The sequence below is a fragment of the Dufourea novaeangliae genome, unplaced genomic scaffold (assembly GCF_001272555.1).
Source record: "Dufourea novaeangliae isolate 0120121106 unplaced genomic scaffold, ASM127255v1 scaffold5, whole genome shotgun sequence".
Classification (NCBI taxonomy): domain Eukaryota; kingdom Metazoa; phylum Arthropoda; class Insecta; order Hymenoptera; family Halictidae; genus Dufourea; species Dufourea novaeangliae.
In genome coordinates this window covers 713,556-734,222 of record NW_015373883.1, presented here as the reverse complement: position 1 = coordinate 734,222, position 20,667 = coordinate 713,556, and the positions used below count along the sequence as shown (strand labels likewise).

Below are 20,667 nucleotides of genomic sequence, written 5' to 3'. Positions count from 1 at the left end.
TCGAAAAAGAAGTCTCAAATGAATAGATTTTATTTTATATTTTCGACTTATTTTTTTACGAAGAATCACTTCCTACCCGGCTATACAATCAGTTACATGACACACAGTATATCGATTATGTATGCAGTGTTCAAGTAAACACAAAATTAAAAATATATGTATACAGATTCTACTTAGAATTTAACTTTTTTATCGCGATTAATACTATTTATTAAATAATAGTCGAAATTTATTTCTAGTTTACCGTTAATGCAAAACCATACGAACCTCCGCTGTCAAGTATATGAATTAGTCGATTATCTCTATTTATGGTTCTGTTTTGATCGTCGATAATGAAAATATGTTTAGAAAGTTCTTAAACCTACAAAATGTGTACATTTTTAAGACAATCCTTTTTTAGTATTGTTTCGTGTCCTAGAATTTTTATTGTTATTCGTGTGCATTATACCCTCTTGTTGACCATAGATAGTTACTAAACAATATTAGAAGATGTAGTTTGAGGACTTAAGGAAACCGGGTTTTTCCTATTGTCTTGGAGAAAAATATAATTGTCTGTATAGAAGATGATTCATAAACACATGTCGATATAATACAGAATAAATACAAGGCAAAATACCTACGCAACGTTTAAAAAAGAAAACAAAGAAAAAGGATGTCGTTCGACGGAGCAAGCAAATAACCATTTTTGGCGATAAAATGTTTAATTTTTCGTGCTAACGTGTCGCGTGACCGTGGAGGCGTTTATCGTAGCCTTATGTACGCCACAAAATTTAAAACCACGAGAGCCATTCTCTAGAAAAACATCGCCCACACGTTACCAATTTCGGAGTGAGTCCTGCGGATACATTTGTTGAATTTGATTACTTTGGAGAACCATTCCGAATGAATGATGTCACGAACTAGAATATTTTATGTTCCTAGTTATTATTAAAAATTGCATTACGTATTCGTTTGACATTCTGAATTGGACGAATATTTTATACAGTAAATGTAAATAAACGTGAAATTATTTAAACACAAACTCTTCTTGTATGTTCTGCAGAAATAGTCTCTAGTCTACTATACAGGGTGGTTCATGCAATTGTTTCAGGTCATAATTTCGTTATTAATGTATTTATGAAAAAATGCCGAAGGAGAAAGATAAATGGCTCGAAGAGCACTACATCTGCGGGCCCTTAGATTTTTTTTAAGTACAACAGTGCATGTGCAATTGACAATTGCATCATTTCTTTGAATGGAAATGTAAATTGTTTGTTGCACAGACCGATTCCTCTGATCATTCCACATAAAGAAGTATTAGAGTACCATAGCAAAAAAATACTAGTTATCGAGATATTTTCAAAAAATGTCTTTATTGAAGAAGATGCTGAAACGCTTCTCTATTACATGGTAAACATTTCTGATAACGTTTTTTTATTGTTTATATAACTTTGTTTAAATTATCTACGAAATTCTTTTATTTTTTTTATTTACGTTTACTATGTAGTCCTGAAGCGTTCCCGCAAAGCTCATTTCGATCAGTTTATTAGTTTAATAGTTATGATCTATTGAAGAAAATTTGACTCTAAATTTCAAACAGCTGCAAAACCTACAATTTTAAAAATGTTCAAAAATCGTTCGAGATACGTTTGTATATCGATAAAGACTACAACATATCCAAATTGAAACAAAATTCGAAATGGAGCTCCAAAAGGTGTCCGATTTCTCGTGGAATGACTCTATTTTATCGTTTTTTTTGTATTTCTTAGTTTTTATTACTTTTTATTCATATCATGCTTTTTGATGGACATTTTTTTTATATACCGCATAAAAAAAATTGCACAGAAAAGGACGGCACAAAAACTGGTTTGAGTGTACTGTAAGGTGAAGGGAAAAATATGAATCGGTAATTTGAAATTGTGTAATTTCGGCATCGTTTATTGGAGATTCGGCTGTAGTCTGTACGAACAGAAACCAGTATCGATTTATCGTGTCAAGAGGCAGTATTTATCGCTGGAAATTCAAGCTCACCTTCATGTTCGACTTATTCTTCCTAGATAAAGACTTGAACCATCCCTTTCTTTCGGCTTCTTGTCCCTGGTTCTCTCTGGTAAGGGTGTTCGTCGAATTGCAAAACGAGGTTTCCTCGTCTCTGGTAAGTGTACCTGTTGATCTTGACAGCCTCGTCGGTCTTGGCGGACTTGGACTGCCGCTGGGAGTGGATAGGCGTCTGCGTTGGCTGTACTCCTCCTGCAAAGACATGAAAAGTATTCACATTTAGCTGCATGCTTCTAGCAGTATAATTAGTCAAGCACGAACGTTGTTTGATATCTTTTTCAAGTCTCAAGTGGTTCAGGGTATGACTTTTTTAACACGTTGCTGCCATTATTATGTGACGTCGAGTTACTTATTTTTTATATAGAGCACACACAACCCAACTGGAGCAAAATCCATGGACAAATAAGGAAGTTATGGACGATAAAGTGGGAGTGCCTATTCTCAATTTTTTCTCTATTTCTTCCCGTTTCTTGGTGAATTACGTATTTGTCTTCAATGAAAACAAATTTAAATGTATTTTTTCCACGTCTTTATTTATTCTTAATGTTATTCTTCAATCATATTTCGAATTTTTTAACTACTGAAGTGTCCAACGCCATCTATTGTAAGGTAAGAAAATTTGTCTATTTATTATTGTTCGTTGCCGGCACTGTGACGCTATGACGTTGACATTTAAGTATCGATCTTCTGCTGTAACATGCTTTTTACTTCTTTATTCCCTAAATATAGGCGTTAACATGTCTTTAAAGATCCATTTCCCCCACTCGTATTTGAATTTCTTCCCACCAAATCTTTGCGTTGTAAGCAATGAAATGGCGAGAGATTTCATCAGCAGATGAAAAGTATTGAGAGACGCTATCAAGAATTCTGGGATGAGTAAATGATTGGTGACTACGACTGGTTCCTTGTAAGAGAAACTGATATCAATGCGGGTAGAAGACACAGAAAGAACCCAAATTGCGTTTCAAAAATAAAATAAAATAAAATGAAATACATTTCAATTTGTTTTCTTCGTAAATAAATAAATACGTGGAAAAAATACAAAAATAGGGAAAACGTTGAGAATAGGCAATCCCACTCTATCGCCCATAACTTCCTTATTTGTCCATGGATTTTGCTCCGGTTGGGTTGTGTGTACTCTATATAAAAAATAAATAACTGGACGTCACATAATAATTTCTATGTTTTCCAGGCGATCTAGTGAATTTTCGCTTTCAATTTCGGCCCCAAAAAGAATTGCATATATTATTTAATTACCTTTAATTTAAGATTCGTCGCGATCAAATCGGTCAACTGTAACGTGAGATATGGCCAAAAACGTCGGGTCGTCTTTTTAAAAAAGTACCAAAATATTCATCAGGCGATATCTCAAAAACGTATCCTTAGGATTTTGTCTCATGTCTTTTTTTGAATTTAGGGGACAATCTCACATAAGAATTTCATAGTGGACTCTCGATCACATATAATTTTTTGGATTTTGTAAACTAGTGTTATAAAGGGGATTTCAATTTTATATATAATACGTTTTTTTGTTGATTCTTGCATAAATAAATAATGAAAATCAATTTCTACGACAGCAGAACTCTTACATGATTAGAAATAGGGACATTGACCTTATTTTTGCGGATTTTCGATCGGAACCTCCCCTTAATCCGAAACAAAGCGAGTCATGTGAATCGGTGGCTGAAGGGCTAACGCTTCCTTCTTTTCTTCTAATTATTCCGTTGCCCCAAAGTCGCAGACAGAGGATTTAGATAGAGGTAACGACGGTTCCCGTGACCGGCTGAGAGAGAAAGAGAGGTACCGGTCCCCCGATCATCGCGTGTTCATCCCGCTAGCCCGAGAGATCGCAAGCGCGTCGACTCTGGGCAGCTGCATAAAACTCCGTGAAATGCGGGAGACGCGGCAAGACGCGTGTCCGTTTCATTCCCAACGACGTCTACGTCGTCATTATTATTATCGTGTTTTGCATCAGCACCATCATCAACGCTGCCACCTCCGTCATTTTGCCCTTGGTCTCCCGCATGCATAACGTGCCGGTGAACCGAGAAGGCTCCGGGCGTTTTATCGCAATTCTTGCCTGTTTATTCATCGATATTCTACAAAAGAGGCCGGTACAAGCGGTGGACCTATCTAGCGTGCTCTATCCGTGTTTCACGAAGAAAATGTGCACTCTTGGAGGAGCACGATTCCCGACGGGGAAATACGCTTCGGGTATTCCACGTCTAGGGTTGAATCGATACCGCCAAGGTGTCAATACTTTTACTCATTCCTAGTATTGTATGAAGGCATCGATAATTACTCGCCATCGAAACAAAAGTATCGAATTATGTTTTCCTAACCTTGAGATCCAACACAAAAGTTGTTTATACCTTGAGAGAAAATGAAATACAATACTATACTTCATATATTTATTTAAATAATCAATATAACTAAACATATAAACAAACATATAAAAACACATAATAAATCAATCTGTATGTAGGTATTCATTATCAGATATTATTTATACAAGCATAAGACTTAGTTTCAGAGATATTCTGAAAATATTCAATTTGGGACATACGATCTACGACGCAAGACGGCCTCAAAAATATCTAGACAAACCAAACGAATCCATTTTTCTAAGTATATTGCAAAAATAAACCCAGTAAAATTGTAGAATATATAACAAGACAATGATGTTGTACTTAGAAAAATGGGAAAGCCTCCTTATTTTTGTAAAAACAAAGAAATAAATAAAGATTCATCAGTAACATAAATAATTCATTTATTAATGATAAAATTAAATAAAATATTATCAAGTGAATTAAATTTGCTAAATTTAAGTAGTAAAATATTTCATTGGGGAGGTAGCATTCATATTGAACAAGGTTATGTCAAACATAACATAGATGGTAGATGGAGATGCTGCAGGAAACAGTACAGGAAAACTTGTTCTATATTTGAAAATACCATTTTTGGAAGCTCACACCTAACCATCAATGCCTATATTATCTTAACACTGAAAATATTTAAATACACATTGCTTAATTATTAATGTAAACAACATTCGTTCGTGTTGAAAGTAATTACAATATCAGATGTTGATGTGTCGGTACTCACTCCATTTGATACGAGTCGTTTTTTCGATACCTACTTGGTATCGCAACCGTACATACCGAGACCAAAAGTACTCGGTATCGAAACAAAACTATCGAGTAATGTACTCGTATTTACTTGTATCAATTCACCCCTATCCACGTCTCCCTCTGTTTCTTCAGTCTCGTTCAATTCTATCCAATTATCCTTGGAATTACGTAATTTCACTCGGTCGGATTACCTCGATCGTGATCGTAATATGAAAAGTGTTTTTTTTTGTATGAAATGTTTAGTAGATTTTAGTGTAGGTAAATTACTAAGCCTTTTGTTCGCACTGTAACCATGTAGCTAATAAATAAAAGATTCGTATCATGTATATTTTCATATCTGTGAGTATGCAGGGTCTAACAAAAGAGTATAAGGTTCATGAAATGGGTCACTTGTGAGGTGATTTCGAACAAGTTTTTCCTGACGAGAAATGTTATCCGAGGCTTTGTTAATAAGATATTAACGAATAAACCCCGACCATTTAGGAAATTGTGCATTAAAATCAACAAAATGAAAATTATTCCTTTTTTGGTTCTTGATTTTTTTAACACTTTTTGCAACTTTCTTGGCTTCAAAGTTTTTTTTTTTCTCTTCTAGTTTTTCTTTTTAAATGCGCTCCTTTAATTCTTCTTCTTAAAAGTCTTATTGTTATAAAAAAGTCTCGAAACAAAAGAAATAAAATAAAAAGGTGGTTTTTAATGAATGTTCAGTACGCGAATCACTTAGGTCACGGATGTCTTAAAGTAATATGATAGTTATGTACGAAATATGTAAAAAAAAACTATGAGCTTCCAAAATGAAATATTGTTATTAATATAAAAAACACAAAAATACCTACTGTAATATAACAAAAATAATTTATTAAGTCATACACTAACTCTCTGCTCGATGCTGCTCGAATGACTGCACAAGCGTCCAACGACTACGCAATCAGCATTCTCATGTACCAGTAAATAAACACGGTATTTTCGACATTAAAAGGAGAAGGTTTTATTAAAACGAAGTTGGTATCAATTCTAGAAACTTTAATAAGTTCAAGAAACCTTTACTTATTAGAAACATACGAATTATTTATCATTTACGAGCTTACTAAATGCCCTCTCAATGTTAGCGAAACATTTACGAAGGTATTTATGTCGGCTCAAGTTCATGATTACTAAATGATAATATTTTTTTTAAATAATGCATCGCGCTTTTGCGAACATTTTTCTACGATGTATGATAAGAAATAACTAAGGATAATTATTTTCTATACTGAAGTTCGCTATTATTTTAAAAAAATTTAATATTAACAAACAGTGTCAAACCACTGGAACATTTACCTTAGAATCATAACTCAACCGTTCAATGGTCAGGTTTCCTAGGAAACGCCCGAAAGACACCGAGGGTATCCGCAGCATGTTATACAGGGTGTCTTAAAAATGTCTGTCTTTCGGGAAATGAGGGGATGCTGAGATGTTTTGAAATCACTTTTTCCTTAGCGAAAATGTTATCTGAGGCTTTGTTAACCAGATATTAACGAAAAACCCCGACCAATCAGAGCGCGAGTTTGCCAGACGAGTTCCCGCGCTAGCTTTGGCTACGCGCTACGCTTGTACTATGACGCTCCGAACAAGCAAGTCGGCATGCATCCGAGGAAATCGCGTATAATAGCAAATAAGAAAAACATAACAAATCGAACATTTCATCATCTTTCGTTTGTCATTTAAAGTGATGAATGAATGAAACATAAATGTAAGAAAATCATGCATAACGTGCCGGTGTCGGCCGATCAGTGTTAGTGGTCGTGCAATGAAGCGAATACGTATTCGATGGGATAACCTGCGATCACCTGCGGACTGGGCGATATCCTGCCATAAACCGTTTCGGTCGTCGATGACCAGGATCGGTACAGTGACCTACTGACACAGGTCTGCAAGCTGCAGGTGAATTTTCGAAAGAGTAAGTTCTATTCAATTTATTGTTGATTATTATTTTTTTAATTTAACGCAAGCTACATATGACTTTTTCCCGGCAATAATTCTGTAAGTTTCCCTACCTACATTTTTCTTCGGGCCTCCTAAAGATTCTGTTTAATAAAATAATTGTGTATTCGTCTTTTTACGTTACACATGATTTTCTTGCATTTATGTTTCATTCATTCATCACTTTAAATGACAAACGAAAGATGATAAAATGTTCGATTTGTTATGTTGTTCTTATTTGCTATTCTACGCGGTTTCCTGGGATGCATGCTGCCTTGCTTGTTCGGAGTGTCATAGTACAAGCGTAGCGCGTAGCCAAAGCTAGCGCGGGAACTCGTCTGGCAAACTCGCGCTCTGATTGGTCGAGGTTTTTCGTTAATATCTCGCTAACAAAGCCGCAGATAACATTTTTGCTAAGGAAAAAGTGGTTTCAAATCATCCCAGCAACCCCTCACTTCCCGGAAGAGAGACATTTTTGAGACACCCTGTATATTCCACCAGGCAGTAAGAAGGTCTCCACGCGGTGTTCCGCCGTCGCGTACGGCGCGAACGTATCTGCGAAAACTACGATTGTCGTCGGCGCAACGGTGGCGGCGGCGCATGCGTGTTATCGGCGGAGCTTTCGATACGCAATATATGTAATAACATATCGCCAGGGGCTGGACACTCTTATGGGATCGATTGGAATAGTCTTTATTGCGACACCACAGTCAAAAACCGGAAGTGGTGAACTAAACTGCAATATGACGTACCACGTATCAGGCATCCACGTGTTGTCTTATGTGCAGTTATTTGTATAGTGTGAGGAAAGGGAAAAACTTATTGATTATTAAATACAAATTTCCAAGTAAGTAACTCTTTTATGTTAATATGGTTTTACAATATGCATTGAATTCAATGATTGACTTTCTTGCAGAGCAGTACGGGTCATTCCACGCGGAATCGAACATTTGTTGGAGTAATATTTCAGATTTGTTTGAAACTCGGGTATGTGTAGTCTTTAGTGATAGATAAACGTATCGTAAAAGGTTTTCAATTGTTAATTTTAGAACTGTTTGAAATATAGTGTTAATCTTTTTTGACTGAATCATAACTGTTTGATTAATAAACTAACCACGTATTTCATTTATAGGTATATTAGATCGAATAGAACAAAATTTTGTGTTGTAGTATCCACAATAAGCGACATGAAACATCAGTCCACGTGTGTTGTTTCTCAGTGTCCATATAAATCTAAAGATCCTTTGCATCATTTTCCTCAAAGGGAAGATATAGCACAAAAATGGGATGCTGCGGTCAAAAATCAAAAACTCCTTTCTTTGAGCCATAAAGAATTGGTCAAGCGAGTAGTTTGTTGGTGACACTTTGCAGAACAGGATTATAAATGTTCACCCCTATTTTTCTTTTTTTTAATCATAAATAAGTTTATTTACTACCACATATACATTGTATACAATAATTTCTTTCACCTTTTATGAATTTCCTTACACAATAAGTTTTTTCATTTCTCATGATTTCTCATATTGTCTGATTTCATTGAGAAAATATGAAAAAACAAACATTTTTTACATTTTCTCTATGAATTTAGACAATGTGAGAAATCGTGAGAAAATTTTGGTCAGACTAACTTTCTAAGTATTCAATTTTTACTTGAAACATCCGCCATATAGTAGTTTAGTTCACTACTTCCGGTTTTTAACTGTGGTGGCGCTACAAACACTGTTCGATTCGTTAACGCGAGAGTGCCGTCCCCCTGCATATCGCGCGTGCGCAAGCGTACCGTCGCCCGTGGCCTGTACCCACTGCATAAACTCTTAAATGATTCACAATGAATAGCCCATATCGCGGAATCATCTGCATAGTACAAGCACGGCGCGCTTCCCTGGTACTCTCCATATATACGAGCAACAATATCCCCGTATGCTTTCCATAACGAGTCGTGGCACGTACCGACGACGAAGACGACGAGGACGATGGCGACGGCGACGACGACGACGAAGAGGAAAAGAGACGATGAAAAGGAGAGAGGACATGAAAGAGAGCCAGGGATTTTGTACCCCGAAGGCATAGTGACCCACGCACCGCCCTGTTAACTCTTACAGCACCGCCGGTACCGGCCTTCCTCCTCCACCCCCCACCAATCCACGTTTCTTTCCTTCTTGGTTCATTCTTCTTTTCCCTCGTCCTGTATGTGGCCTCCACTACACACTTGAGCATCACTGGTGGAAGGGAGGGGTGACGCGCGTTGTACGCGGCTACTCCCTCCTAGGGATTGGCGTGGGCCGTCGAGATTGGGCTAGGTCTGGGTTATACGCTCCTGACCACAAACAGCGTCATCCGGCTTTGCCATCGGGTGCGTGCATACTTCACGCGCACTGCTCGATCACACGCGCACCGACGACGACGGCTGTTGGAGGCTACACTCCTTCGCGTGTGTACACGATGGTCGGATGTATTGTTGAATTATAGTTCTCTTGCCGAGATATTGCAAGTGGATGAGAATAACAGTTGAAAGATTTTGATGTTTTTTTTATGTTATCTTTATGTTACTTATTACCAGGGCCGTTTCTGGGTTGTTGGCCGCCCGGGTGTAAAAACAGTATCGCCGCTCTTATTAACGCATTAAGGACCGCAGAGAAATCTGTAAGACATACGCCTGGGACCGCACGTTTTTGGACCATCCGTAACAGACGGGACGCGCAACACGAGAAAAAGTCGTGAGCGGTCCGTAACACATGGGACGCGAAACACGAGAAAACTCGTGAGCGGTCCTTAATGTGTTAATTTAATATTATTGAATTAAGAATTTGATATGCAGTCTTCAGTTTTGTATTTATACATATATATACGTAGGTTTTTAATATTTGTCATTCAAAAGGAATATTTCTTAATTTTTATTCTCATAAAATGAAACAAAGATCCTTTAAAAAACATGGTTTTATTTAGAGTTAATATTTTATTCCATATATAAGTACAAAACTAACGTATAATGTTTGTAATAATGATGTTATAGCTGCTAAATAGAATTTAATCCAATAAATGTGGTTAAATATCTTTTGCTATTGTGGGCTGTCCATAAAGATAGTTCATTCTTGTATACAAGTAGTGTTACAAAAATTGCTTATAAAATTAATTGAATTGAATTCTATTTATCTCAAATTTTCAGAACCATAAACAATGTCTTGATTGTTATTGTTACTAGCCAAGATTTTACATATAATAAACGATCTGCGGCCGCCCCTGGCGTTTGCCACCCAAGTGCGGGGGCACCTTTTGCACCCACGGCAGGAACGACCCTGCTTATTACTATGCAACTTATATGAAAGGACTTTAGTGAATGTTAGGTCTTTCGACATGTCAACGCTATTTGTTTTTTTTTTTTTAATCCTTTCACATATACATGGTGGGGTTAGGGTAGCCGATTTGAGATCGATTAATCGGAAGATCAACCTTTTGCCCCTTTTCAATTTTTAATTTTTTAGATCGATCTACGGAATCGATCTTCTGGGAACAGAAATCGTGTTATCATTCACGACGTTTCCAGTCACTTGTAATTTTTTACGTCGTTGATACTACATAGTGACATTGTTCTGAACTCTATACTGTAGTAGTCTATGACACACTTATAATTAGTGAAATTAGCTACAAACATGGCCGTATTATATAGTGTTTGATGCCGTACATTATGTCGCAGTATTGTTATTTATTTTCTAAATGTGTAATATATGTACTCTAGTCGCTTCAAACTTCATTCATTTTCATAAAAAGAGGGATTATTACTTTATTTGATTTAATCAATGTATTTTCTTAAAAATAAACAACTTTATGATTTGTGCGTTATTTACTGAATATCATTTTAATATACTCCTACTATACACCTAAAAAATTGAATTGATTTTTCATCTTGCGATTCGAATCGATCTGAACAATCGAAAACATTCCGAAAAAATCGGCAACCCTAGGTGTGGTATTTTGGTGTAAAATGGACGTTAGTGAATATCAGGCTTAAACCACTTGTTTTTTTTAAATATTTTAAGAAACAAGTAATTTTTTAGAAAGTAAAGTGTGAAGTAGTTACTGTGAATATTATCTGAAATTATTGGTAATGCAGGCTGGGATACGTTCGTGTGAAATGTTCAATGATTGCAACGAAGTATACAGCACAAGTATTGAGTATTGTGAAATAATCAAAGACACACAAATGTGAAGAGGTACTTTAAATAAAAAGCGGATGCATCTCAAAACCAGTTAAACGTAAGGTAGAAAAAACCGCCATGACTTCTTTGACGTTATCAGGCTGGATCACCTAACATATGACAGTTTAAATTAATTTATGAAATTTGTTGTACATTTCACTTTATGAATATATTTGACATTTTTTTAGAAGACCAATATAATACAGGATGCCCCAAAATCATGGTACAACTGGTCGGGTGCTGATTCTACATGCAAACATGTTAACAGAAATAACAATTTTGGTGTAAAACTTCCGAGATTTATTGTCGAAGTTTCAATTCGACAAAAATGATCAACGTACTAGAACTTCATTATTTAAGTTAATTTTCAATGTACGCCAAGTTTTTTGCCCATAATGAAGAAAATTATAGCCCTTACACTAACAAAATGAAAATTACTCTTCTCATTTGAAATTTATTGGGAAATAAATATGAAAATGGTATTACGCCATTATATTTTATATACAAAGCAGTGAAAGCTTCTTTCGCTTTTTTTTTTATACGCATGTAAATTGCCGCTTGATATCGGTACGAACGTCCTCTATGCATATTTTGAGTGTGTGATCGTTACAGGCGCACGCGTTTGCACACGCGCGAGCACTCGCCCTGTTCATCCTCGACGCATAACTCTGCAACATTAAACCGTCCGCCGTAGGTCAACGTAGATTACGCATAAATTCAGGGGAGAGGCGATTTACGACGTCAAGCGACACCCCTTTTAACCCCGCGAATTTTCTCCTCCTTTGTTCGACACAGCTTTTTAGCGGGAAAGAGGAGCCCGATAACGTCAAAAGACAAAACCGAGTGAAATCGGCATGCATAATTCGGATCGTAAAAAAATAAATCGGCTTAAAAAATATGCTGTGATTTATTTAAGGGGAGGTTCTACCTTGTGGGTTCTAAAAAGTAGGTAATATTTGCGAATTTTTTGTAAAAAAAACTGTTGGACAGATTCATTTGAAATTAATGGGGTTGTGTATTATTGTAGTTCTAACTATTATTAAAAATTTTTGTGTACCGATACAAAAAAATCGTGCGTGTATAGTGCGCCGATTGCAAAACGTTGAGAAAAAAATCGGCTAGTCCTGACATTGATGGAAAGGACACTATAGTTTATCCGACACACAAAAAGGAAATGAGATCCTTAATCTGTATGAGTATGGCTATCTGTGGAACTACACCATTAAGAAAAATTAATAACTGTTAAAATGGTAGCCTTTCTAATAGTAATTCTAGTTTACACAAGCGTGGTACTATTGTAAGACCGAGGCAACTCGGGTAGTTTAAGGAAATTGAAAGTGGGGGAAGCGAGAGATGGCGAGCACAGGATGGGGAGAATGTAAAGGGATAGAGAAAGAGGCAGAGATAGAGGGAGCTACGAAGATACGGGCAGAAAGAACAGGAGAAATAGGACACACATCGTATAATGTCGGGGCGATAAAAAGTATAATGAGAGGGGATCCCGGCCGCTGTAAGTACAAAGGAATATTACAGTAAGATCTGTAAAGTGCAAAGAAGCAAAATAAACGATCCACGCGTAATGGGGATATCGGCTCGACAGAGTCCTCCCCTCTCTCCCCCTTTCGCCCTCTCGCCCCTTGCCCCTTGCCGCCCCGCCTGTATTCCTGGTTCACCTGCACCACACGTGTAACTGCGTAATCGCTGGTTAAACAGACCTGCAAGAGCGAGCTGCCGAGCCGTGGGCAACCAAGAAAAGTGAAAGAAGGCCGTGAAAAAAGCTGGTAGACACGATGTAAGAAGCGTCGATCTCGGATATCCCGCCGATAGAAGATGGGACGCGGTTGATCTTTCTCGCTGGTATGCGAGTCGAAAAAAAGGAACCGTTCTTCCTTATGTTTGTTCGTGATAGTGAAGATTATCTTGTCGGTGAAGTCTTGTGTTTTTTTCTGCTTGTCAGCGTGAACAATGGTAAATAATGTTTTATAGCAGGAGATGCGGTCCCTGCAGTATTTTCTATGTGTAAATCAGGGGTTCAGTGCAAGTGAGGGGGGTGTGCGACCAATAGTGGCGTTGTGAGATATTAAGGCTTCTGTGAAAAGTAGTTTTATATCGAGTTGCGTTACGCAAATGTAGCAAGCTTCATTTGTCTTACGAAAACTAGGACAGTTCAGTTTACAGACAGATGAAATAGATGCTAGGCTACCTATTTAATGTGATGTTCTTCGCAGCCAGAAATGAAACGTGCTACCTTCCCTTATCGTCTATAGCGACCACCCATCGCAGTTTTCGTGGCAAAAAGCACAACATGCTATTGTTCGTCGCCATAAATAAAAACATGCTACTTTTCGAGACCAAAATTGAAACGTACTACTTTTCGTGGTCACAAAGTCGAAAGTGCAAGTCTTCGTAAGACAAATGTATTATGCTACTCTTCGTAACGCACGTCAATATCATAATTTACTACATATGATTGTATGTATAGTGACTGCCAAAACTTGTCGGTCAAACTTTAATTTTGACTATATCCTTGTCATAATTTTCGTCAGGCCTGTATTAGTTAGAAACAGAAGAATAGATTATTAAAAAATCTGACGAAGCAACGTATTTTCAATATAGGTATCTCAACAGTTTATTCGTATTATACAGGGTGGCCCACATAACTCTTAATAGCTTAATATCTCGAAAACTATACCATCGATTTTAAAGTTTTTGGTCTTAAATTGCATGAATCTGAAGGGCCTTTCTAACTATATAAACGTGAAGTGATCCCCCCTTCCCCTTTAAGGGGGAGCGGGGGTACCTTTATAATTTTAAATGGAACCCCCTATAAAACGTTACATATTTAGATTCTACAGGGAAAAACAAGTAAATTTTGTTTGAAACATTTTTTTGTCAGATATTTCCATGATGAGACATAACAGTTTGAAGTTTCGACTTGTAGGTACTTACTTGAAGCGCTCGGAAATTGCGTTATTGAATTATACGCGCTTGAGTCCTTTGCTTACTCGTGAAGAAATGTTCTTTAAATTAAATGTTCAAAATGTCCATCACGGGCTTGTAAACATTTATTTACTCGAAACATTAAAGTTGTTCTAACATTTGTTAAATGTCAACAATGGCCTCCTCAATCCACCGATCTAACACTATTGGACTTTTTCTTATGAGGATATGTAAAGGACAAAATTATGTTTTAATAAAGAATCAGTTTCATTGAACGTAAGGGTCAGTCCTGGCTGGAATATAAATTCTCGGCCCAACAAGAAGGCATACGTCATAGTCGAGCCAGGTACAACAGCAAGCTTCGCTGTAAAAATATGGCCGGATATTGAGTTGATACGAATTTTTGGAGTAATGTACCCATGTACTACCAGCGGTGACTTATTTAACCCTCCATAATTCGTTCCGCATTTTTCTCGTAACAACGTATAACTACTAAAATATTCTAAATAGGTACTTTCTGTAACAATATTAATTGCACTACCCGTATCTACTAACGCTTCAATAAAATAATCACGCTCTATTGCTTCGGTCACCAGTACACAGCATTCATGGGTCGTTTTTGTCAGCGGGGTCCTGGTCGATAGTCTTAGTCTGCTCAGCAGTGCCGGACGATTCTCCTGATGATGGTCCGTTGGGCAGGTCGCCAAGAGCGGTTGTTCCGCTGCTGGACGGCTTCTTCTGACTTCCAGCTGCAGCCCTGGGACAATTTTGAAAGGTTCGACCTAACATTCCACACGTAAAGTAGGTGCCCTTTTCTCGCCTTGGCTTAGGGCAAGACGACGACCAATGTCCTTCCTGGTTACAATTAAAGCATTTCGTTGCTTTTGCACGGGTGTTCTCCGCGGTACTGGAAACATTTTTATCCCTCGATTGCAAATTCACAGCAACATTCTTCCTCGTGTCAGGCCGTATGCTAATTTTATCGAACGCAGTCAACAATTCTGGAAGAGACTTGAAACACTGCATCCTTGCCCGATTTCCCAAACAACGGGTCAGAAATTTCATCTATCAAATAGTTCATCAACTCATCCTCTGCTATCGGTACACGGTTGGCCATGATAATCTTCTCGTGATGATATTCGCTGTAGCTTTCACTCGTATAATTCCCGGGTTTCGGCACCACTATGTTATTCAACGATTTGAGGATTTCGTACGGTAGTGTGCTGCTCTCCCTCTATCCGCGTACTGACTTCTCAGCTGTCCGTGTAGACGGTCATTGCTGTGAATCGATTTGTGATTGGTGGGAAACGCAGACGTTCGATTGGTAGGTGCGGTGGTAGAGGTAGTAGTTTTGTTTCTGGGATTCTCAGAAGTCGGCGTTGATTGGTAATAAGTTAACGACCTTAAGACGGCGATTGTTTTGTAGGTGATGTGCGGTTGTCTAAATTTCTGTTTACGACGGTATGTCGACCGTATTTACGGTCCAAGACACAATGATCGCTACGACTGTGATCTACCTGCGTGGGGTCACGATATTACTTGGCTCGCAGGTATTCGCTACATACGACCCCCAGCCGATTACCTAAGGGGAACGTCGGAAAAGCCAGAGTGGTTCATCTATTGTAACCTAGCCTTTTTTCGCATCATGGGTAATTCCATTTGTCCCTTTTGATTCCGCGCTTAGCCCGTCTCGTGACTCTTCCCGTAGCCTGGCGGCTCCGGATCGGCCTTTTTTCGCCTCACCGTGCACGCTGTGTAACCTTCGTTGTCCGGGAGTTAGATTCCTTCTCGAGGTTGGTGGCGGCCTAAGGTCGATGTTTCCACACCTTCCTTTACGCGCTTGGCTTGATTAGCGACAACACACTGTTGCGTAGTCGCTCTTTTCTGTCAACGGGAACTGGCGCACTTTAAGTAACTTTACCCTTCAAAATGTAATAGATCATTCCGATGTAGCCTTTCCTTAAGCAACCCTCATCGTCATGCACGCCCACACACACACACACATGCAATTTTGATCCTTAATCTAATACGTTCACTAAATTCAATAATCTCACATTAATTTATCAATATCAACCCATTTGGATCAGAATCGGTTACATTCGTCCATTCTAATTTCTTCGTGTCTAATCTTAAATTAAGAGGCGCACAAGCTGAGTTACAATTTCAACCTTCTACAAGGGCCCAGGTTTTTCCGATTGAAAGTACGAGCTGAGTAGGAAAAGAAACTGATGCAAATGAGTCAACTGACATCAACCTTATACAAACATTATGCTTACGTCTATTCGTAACAAACATTATACTTATACTTATTCGTAACAATCCCCCTCGGAGCATGATGCGCGGCTCGTAAGGTTCTTGTTCTTGCTTGGCCCCTGGCGCAAGGTCGTCCGCTCCGGCGTTGGCGCTCGCGGTGGTAACACACCGTGGCACGAGGTTTCTAGGAGGCTGGAGAGGAAGAGTGAGAACGACGGTAGAAAACCGGATGCACACTCTTGCGCCTGTGCTGTTGCACGGGCCAGCGATTACCACTGCTGCCATTAATAATCGAAGGTCCACGCCGATGGGTGGGTGTGGTTTGGGTGGGTGGGTGGCTCCGGTGGTACGGTTTACTTTTTTTGGTATGTAACAATACTTAGGGATCCTCCACGATACACTTGCCCGGGCTGTCAATGGGGGTACGCCACGACCACGACGGCGGTATGGGAAAGTCCGACTTCTCGGGAAGATCATTTTAAAGCTATTCGAGCGAATCGGGCCGGAGAACGCCCACGGATGGGTTGGCACCCCTGGTACGACGGTGTACGTATACACGCGTGTCTGTGCACTACTTTTGTACGCGGGACGCGCATGTTCCCTGATGCCGCCTTGCGTTTGTACTTGTATCTCCATCGGTCCTTATAATTGATGAAATGGCACCGTGGCAGGGATACGAACGATGATATCAATAAGTCCACAGCTCACTATTAATACTAATATAACATTTACATTTTCAGAATCGCCATCATTGATGTACCTTTGCCGATATACAGGGGTAGAGGGTGTTCCGCTTAAAAGAGGCCACCTAAATATCTTTTGCACCTGTGATTATACAAGAAATATTTTTTACGTAATTCAAATGGTTTCAAGAGGCGGATCAGATGGTGGACAAAATTATGTATGTGAATTTAATATTTTTAGAGTTCAAGGTCATCTCAAGGTCATACTATTATAAGTGGATAAATGCATAATAATATTGGCTATAACAACAAAATAATGTGCATATACGTAAAAAAACATGGGTGACCTTAAAAAACCCATTAAAAATAACACAAAATTTTTGCCGCCATCCGATTCATCTCTTGAAACCACTAATTCCTTAAAAAATATTTCTCGTATGGTCACAGATAGAGAAGGTATTTACGAGGCCTGTTTTAAGCGGAACACACTGTATATGCAATTTAAGCTTACAGTCAATATAGGACCTCATCCACTGTTATAAATTTTTTGAAAATTTTTCTCTACAAATATTTCTGCTATTAACAAAGTTAATCAAAAACATTTTATTGTAGACAGAAATATTGACGAGCTGTATTGGTAAATTAGTCCTGAGCAAATAGGCACAACTTTTACTGAGGAAAAGTACAACAAAGTCTCGAAGAGTGTTCGAAGGTTCCTCGGCACTGACCAGGTCCCCAGGCGTATCGCTGACTTTTTAATGAGGTTTAGCACAGTGATAAAGCTAGGAATTCTGAAGCCAATGATATTTGTTTCAGTCGAATACGGCCACACCCCTCCGATACTCATCGAGGATTTACTGTATATGACTTATCCATTGTGATAGACTTTTTGATAATTTTTCTCTACAAATACTTTATTGAACATAGAGACATTGATGTGTCATGTTGGTAACTTGGCCTTAAGAAAATAGACACAACTCTTACTGAGGCAAAGTTTATTACAAAAAGAATATACTAATAATTAGTGTTAATTACCATCACTATGGTTTTATTAATATTTGTTACTATTTTCATCATATATGAAATACACTGAACGCTATGTATTACGCAAAACTGGCATGGTAATATAATAAATTTACAGTTTTTCTCTCACGTGACTCATTTCCTTCCGTTATGTGGATATGAAAAATTGATTGGAATAAAGCATTACTCGTAGAAGTGACGAATATGTACATATACAAGGACAACATTTGCTGTTCCTTATTCGTCCATCAGATTGAAATTTGCCCAACACTGTCGAGAACTTGCTACATAGTCCGCGAAACAGAGAAGAGGCAAGGAAGAGGAAAGAAGACAGAGACTCCAGAGTGTCAGTGCGAGTCAAGTGAAGCGGGGCAGAGGGTGGCATGGAAAGGGTAAGAAGCAAAGAAACTTCAAATGAGAGCAACCATCTTGGTTGCTGCTCTCGCCGATGTCGATGAATATTAATTATTCTGATCGTGACGAGATTCTGCGCGGCGTTCCATTATGCTCGAATAACCGGCTGCTGATTGCAGCCTATTTGCAAGTGCGCGCGGCATTTGTGTGGGCATTTGTCTCCTTAGCTCTCACGAAAATGACTCGTAACGCAACACGTCAGGTTAATTATTGTTGGCCATGCCGAGGCAGAGACGATGTCTGCCACTTTGGATGCTCATTTTAATATTGTACACTGGTACGTCGATTATCGCTAGTGTTGGGACTGACACCGGCACTATAGTGACTAAAGGAGTGGGGGCAAAACCTGGAAAAAGGAAGTACATATATTACTACTCGAATTCATTAAAATTTTAGAAACTGGTTACAGAATTTGTTACAGTTGAATTATACTTCTTCCTGTCATCGAATAATTATACTTAGAATAATTTTCTTAGAATTAGCAGTATCCGTAGTAATCAATCCCCAGAAAACAGTTGTTGCGACGGAAAGGCTAATAACATATTGATAAAAGTATTATACTGTGGACAGAGGTTCTAGAAAATTTATATTTCTGGAACTGTGTAATACAAGGTATAACCGGCTAATGTGTCCAGTTGATAGAATGGAAGGAGCTTTTAAAGGATTAGAATCAGGACAAGGGGATGATAGAATAGGACGAAGTTTAGGGTAAGTTCTCCATGGCAAACACAGAAGGGTCGAAAAACGTGGAAGTCGGTGACGCAAGGATTCACTGGGGTTGACACTTTGTTTCATGAGTACAGATTGGGTGAATTACAGAGGCAGCCGGGACCAAATAAATATTCAGAAGGCTGAGACAGTCTAGATAATGGTCTTAAAAATTCCACACCTGCTACCCGCTTGTACTACAATTTCGGCTACATCCTATACATGCGCCGAAATAAATCCCTGAACTCGACCGATCTGTCAAAGCCGCTGACAGGTCTCATAGTAATTCGTTCTCTTGTATACACGATCCAAGTGGTAGTCCCCTGTTTACAGAGTTGCAAGAAATACTGTATCTGGCACATCGTCTTATCTGGAGTGGCACTAGGTTGCAAACACGCCCAAGTCGCCTGAGTACCAACCCGACTTCGTACTACGTATTGACCAATCAGGGAAGACCCGTCGTGTCTGGGGTACAATGCACACTGGTTGTGATGGCTTCGTGGACAGAATGTTATAAATATGTTTGGTCTAAACATCTGACGGAGAAGTCTGATAACGTTTCAAACTCCAAGCAGTCCGATGATGATGCAAACTCCAAACCACTCGAGTCGCTGTGCTGTGAACTTACCAAACGGTAATGGAACGTTCCAAACTTCAAGCCACTCGAGCCAGGACATCGAACAATGATCCCAAATCGTCAAAACGTGGTCAAAACCTCAAGGGGGCACTGGGTTGGGTACTCTGATAATGTGCCTATTAGGCCTATAATAAGGCCGAAGAACTTAGGCTCTATCTCTTATATCTGCGAAATGGTGACACTTCAAATTTTTTTTTCTAAATTTAGATTAGTAACTAGCGATCCGACAAATCCAGATACACCGATGTTTGACTAAAGTACGCTTGAGACTAAGTACGCTTTGATATGTTGACCACGTTTTAGCGGTTTGGGACCATTGTGCGTCGACCGAGGTGGTGGGGTGACAAGTAGCGATTTATCGAAGGTGTTAGGATCCCTGACTATAAACGTCCATGTTTTCTATTGTGGCCCCTAACGGCAAACGACAAGCTTGGAAAGCGTGTAATTTGAAATATTGAACAAAAAACCGTTGCATTACCTTAGTAACGAAAAGAAATAAGTTATCAATTGTATTTCGGAAGTCGAAGCGAATAGACGTAAATTCTGTTAACTATTAAAATTGTATTCTAGTTCATTTTGTTACAAGTTACATTTTCATTCTTTAATTACAATTATGTTAAACTTGAATTGAGTTGTTAATAAATGAGTTTGTAAAACATAAGGAAGAGTTGTATTCTGGAAGA

General features: G+C 38.5%; 1 protein-coding gene across 1 annotated transcript in view; it reads right to left on the bottom strand.

Moving 5' to 3' along the window:
* LOC107190241 overlaps window positions 1–20,667 on the bottom strand; it is a 289,784-nt gene that overhangs the window by 9,198 nt on the left and 259,919 nt on the right. The window contains exon 4 of the mRNA XM_015579055.1: window positions 2,011–2,229. Within this exon, the coding sequence (XP_015434541.1) occupies window positions 2,011–2,229 (219 nt within the window). The remainder of the gene's footprint in view (window positions 1–2,010; window positions 2,230–20,667) is intronic.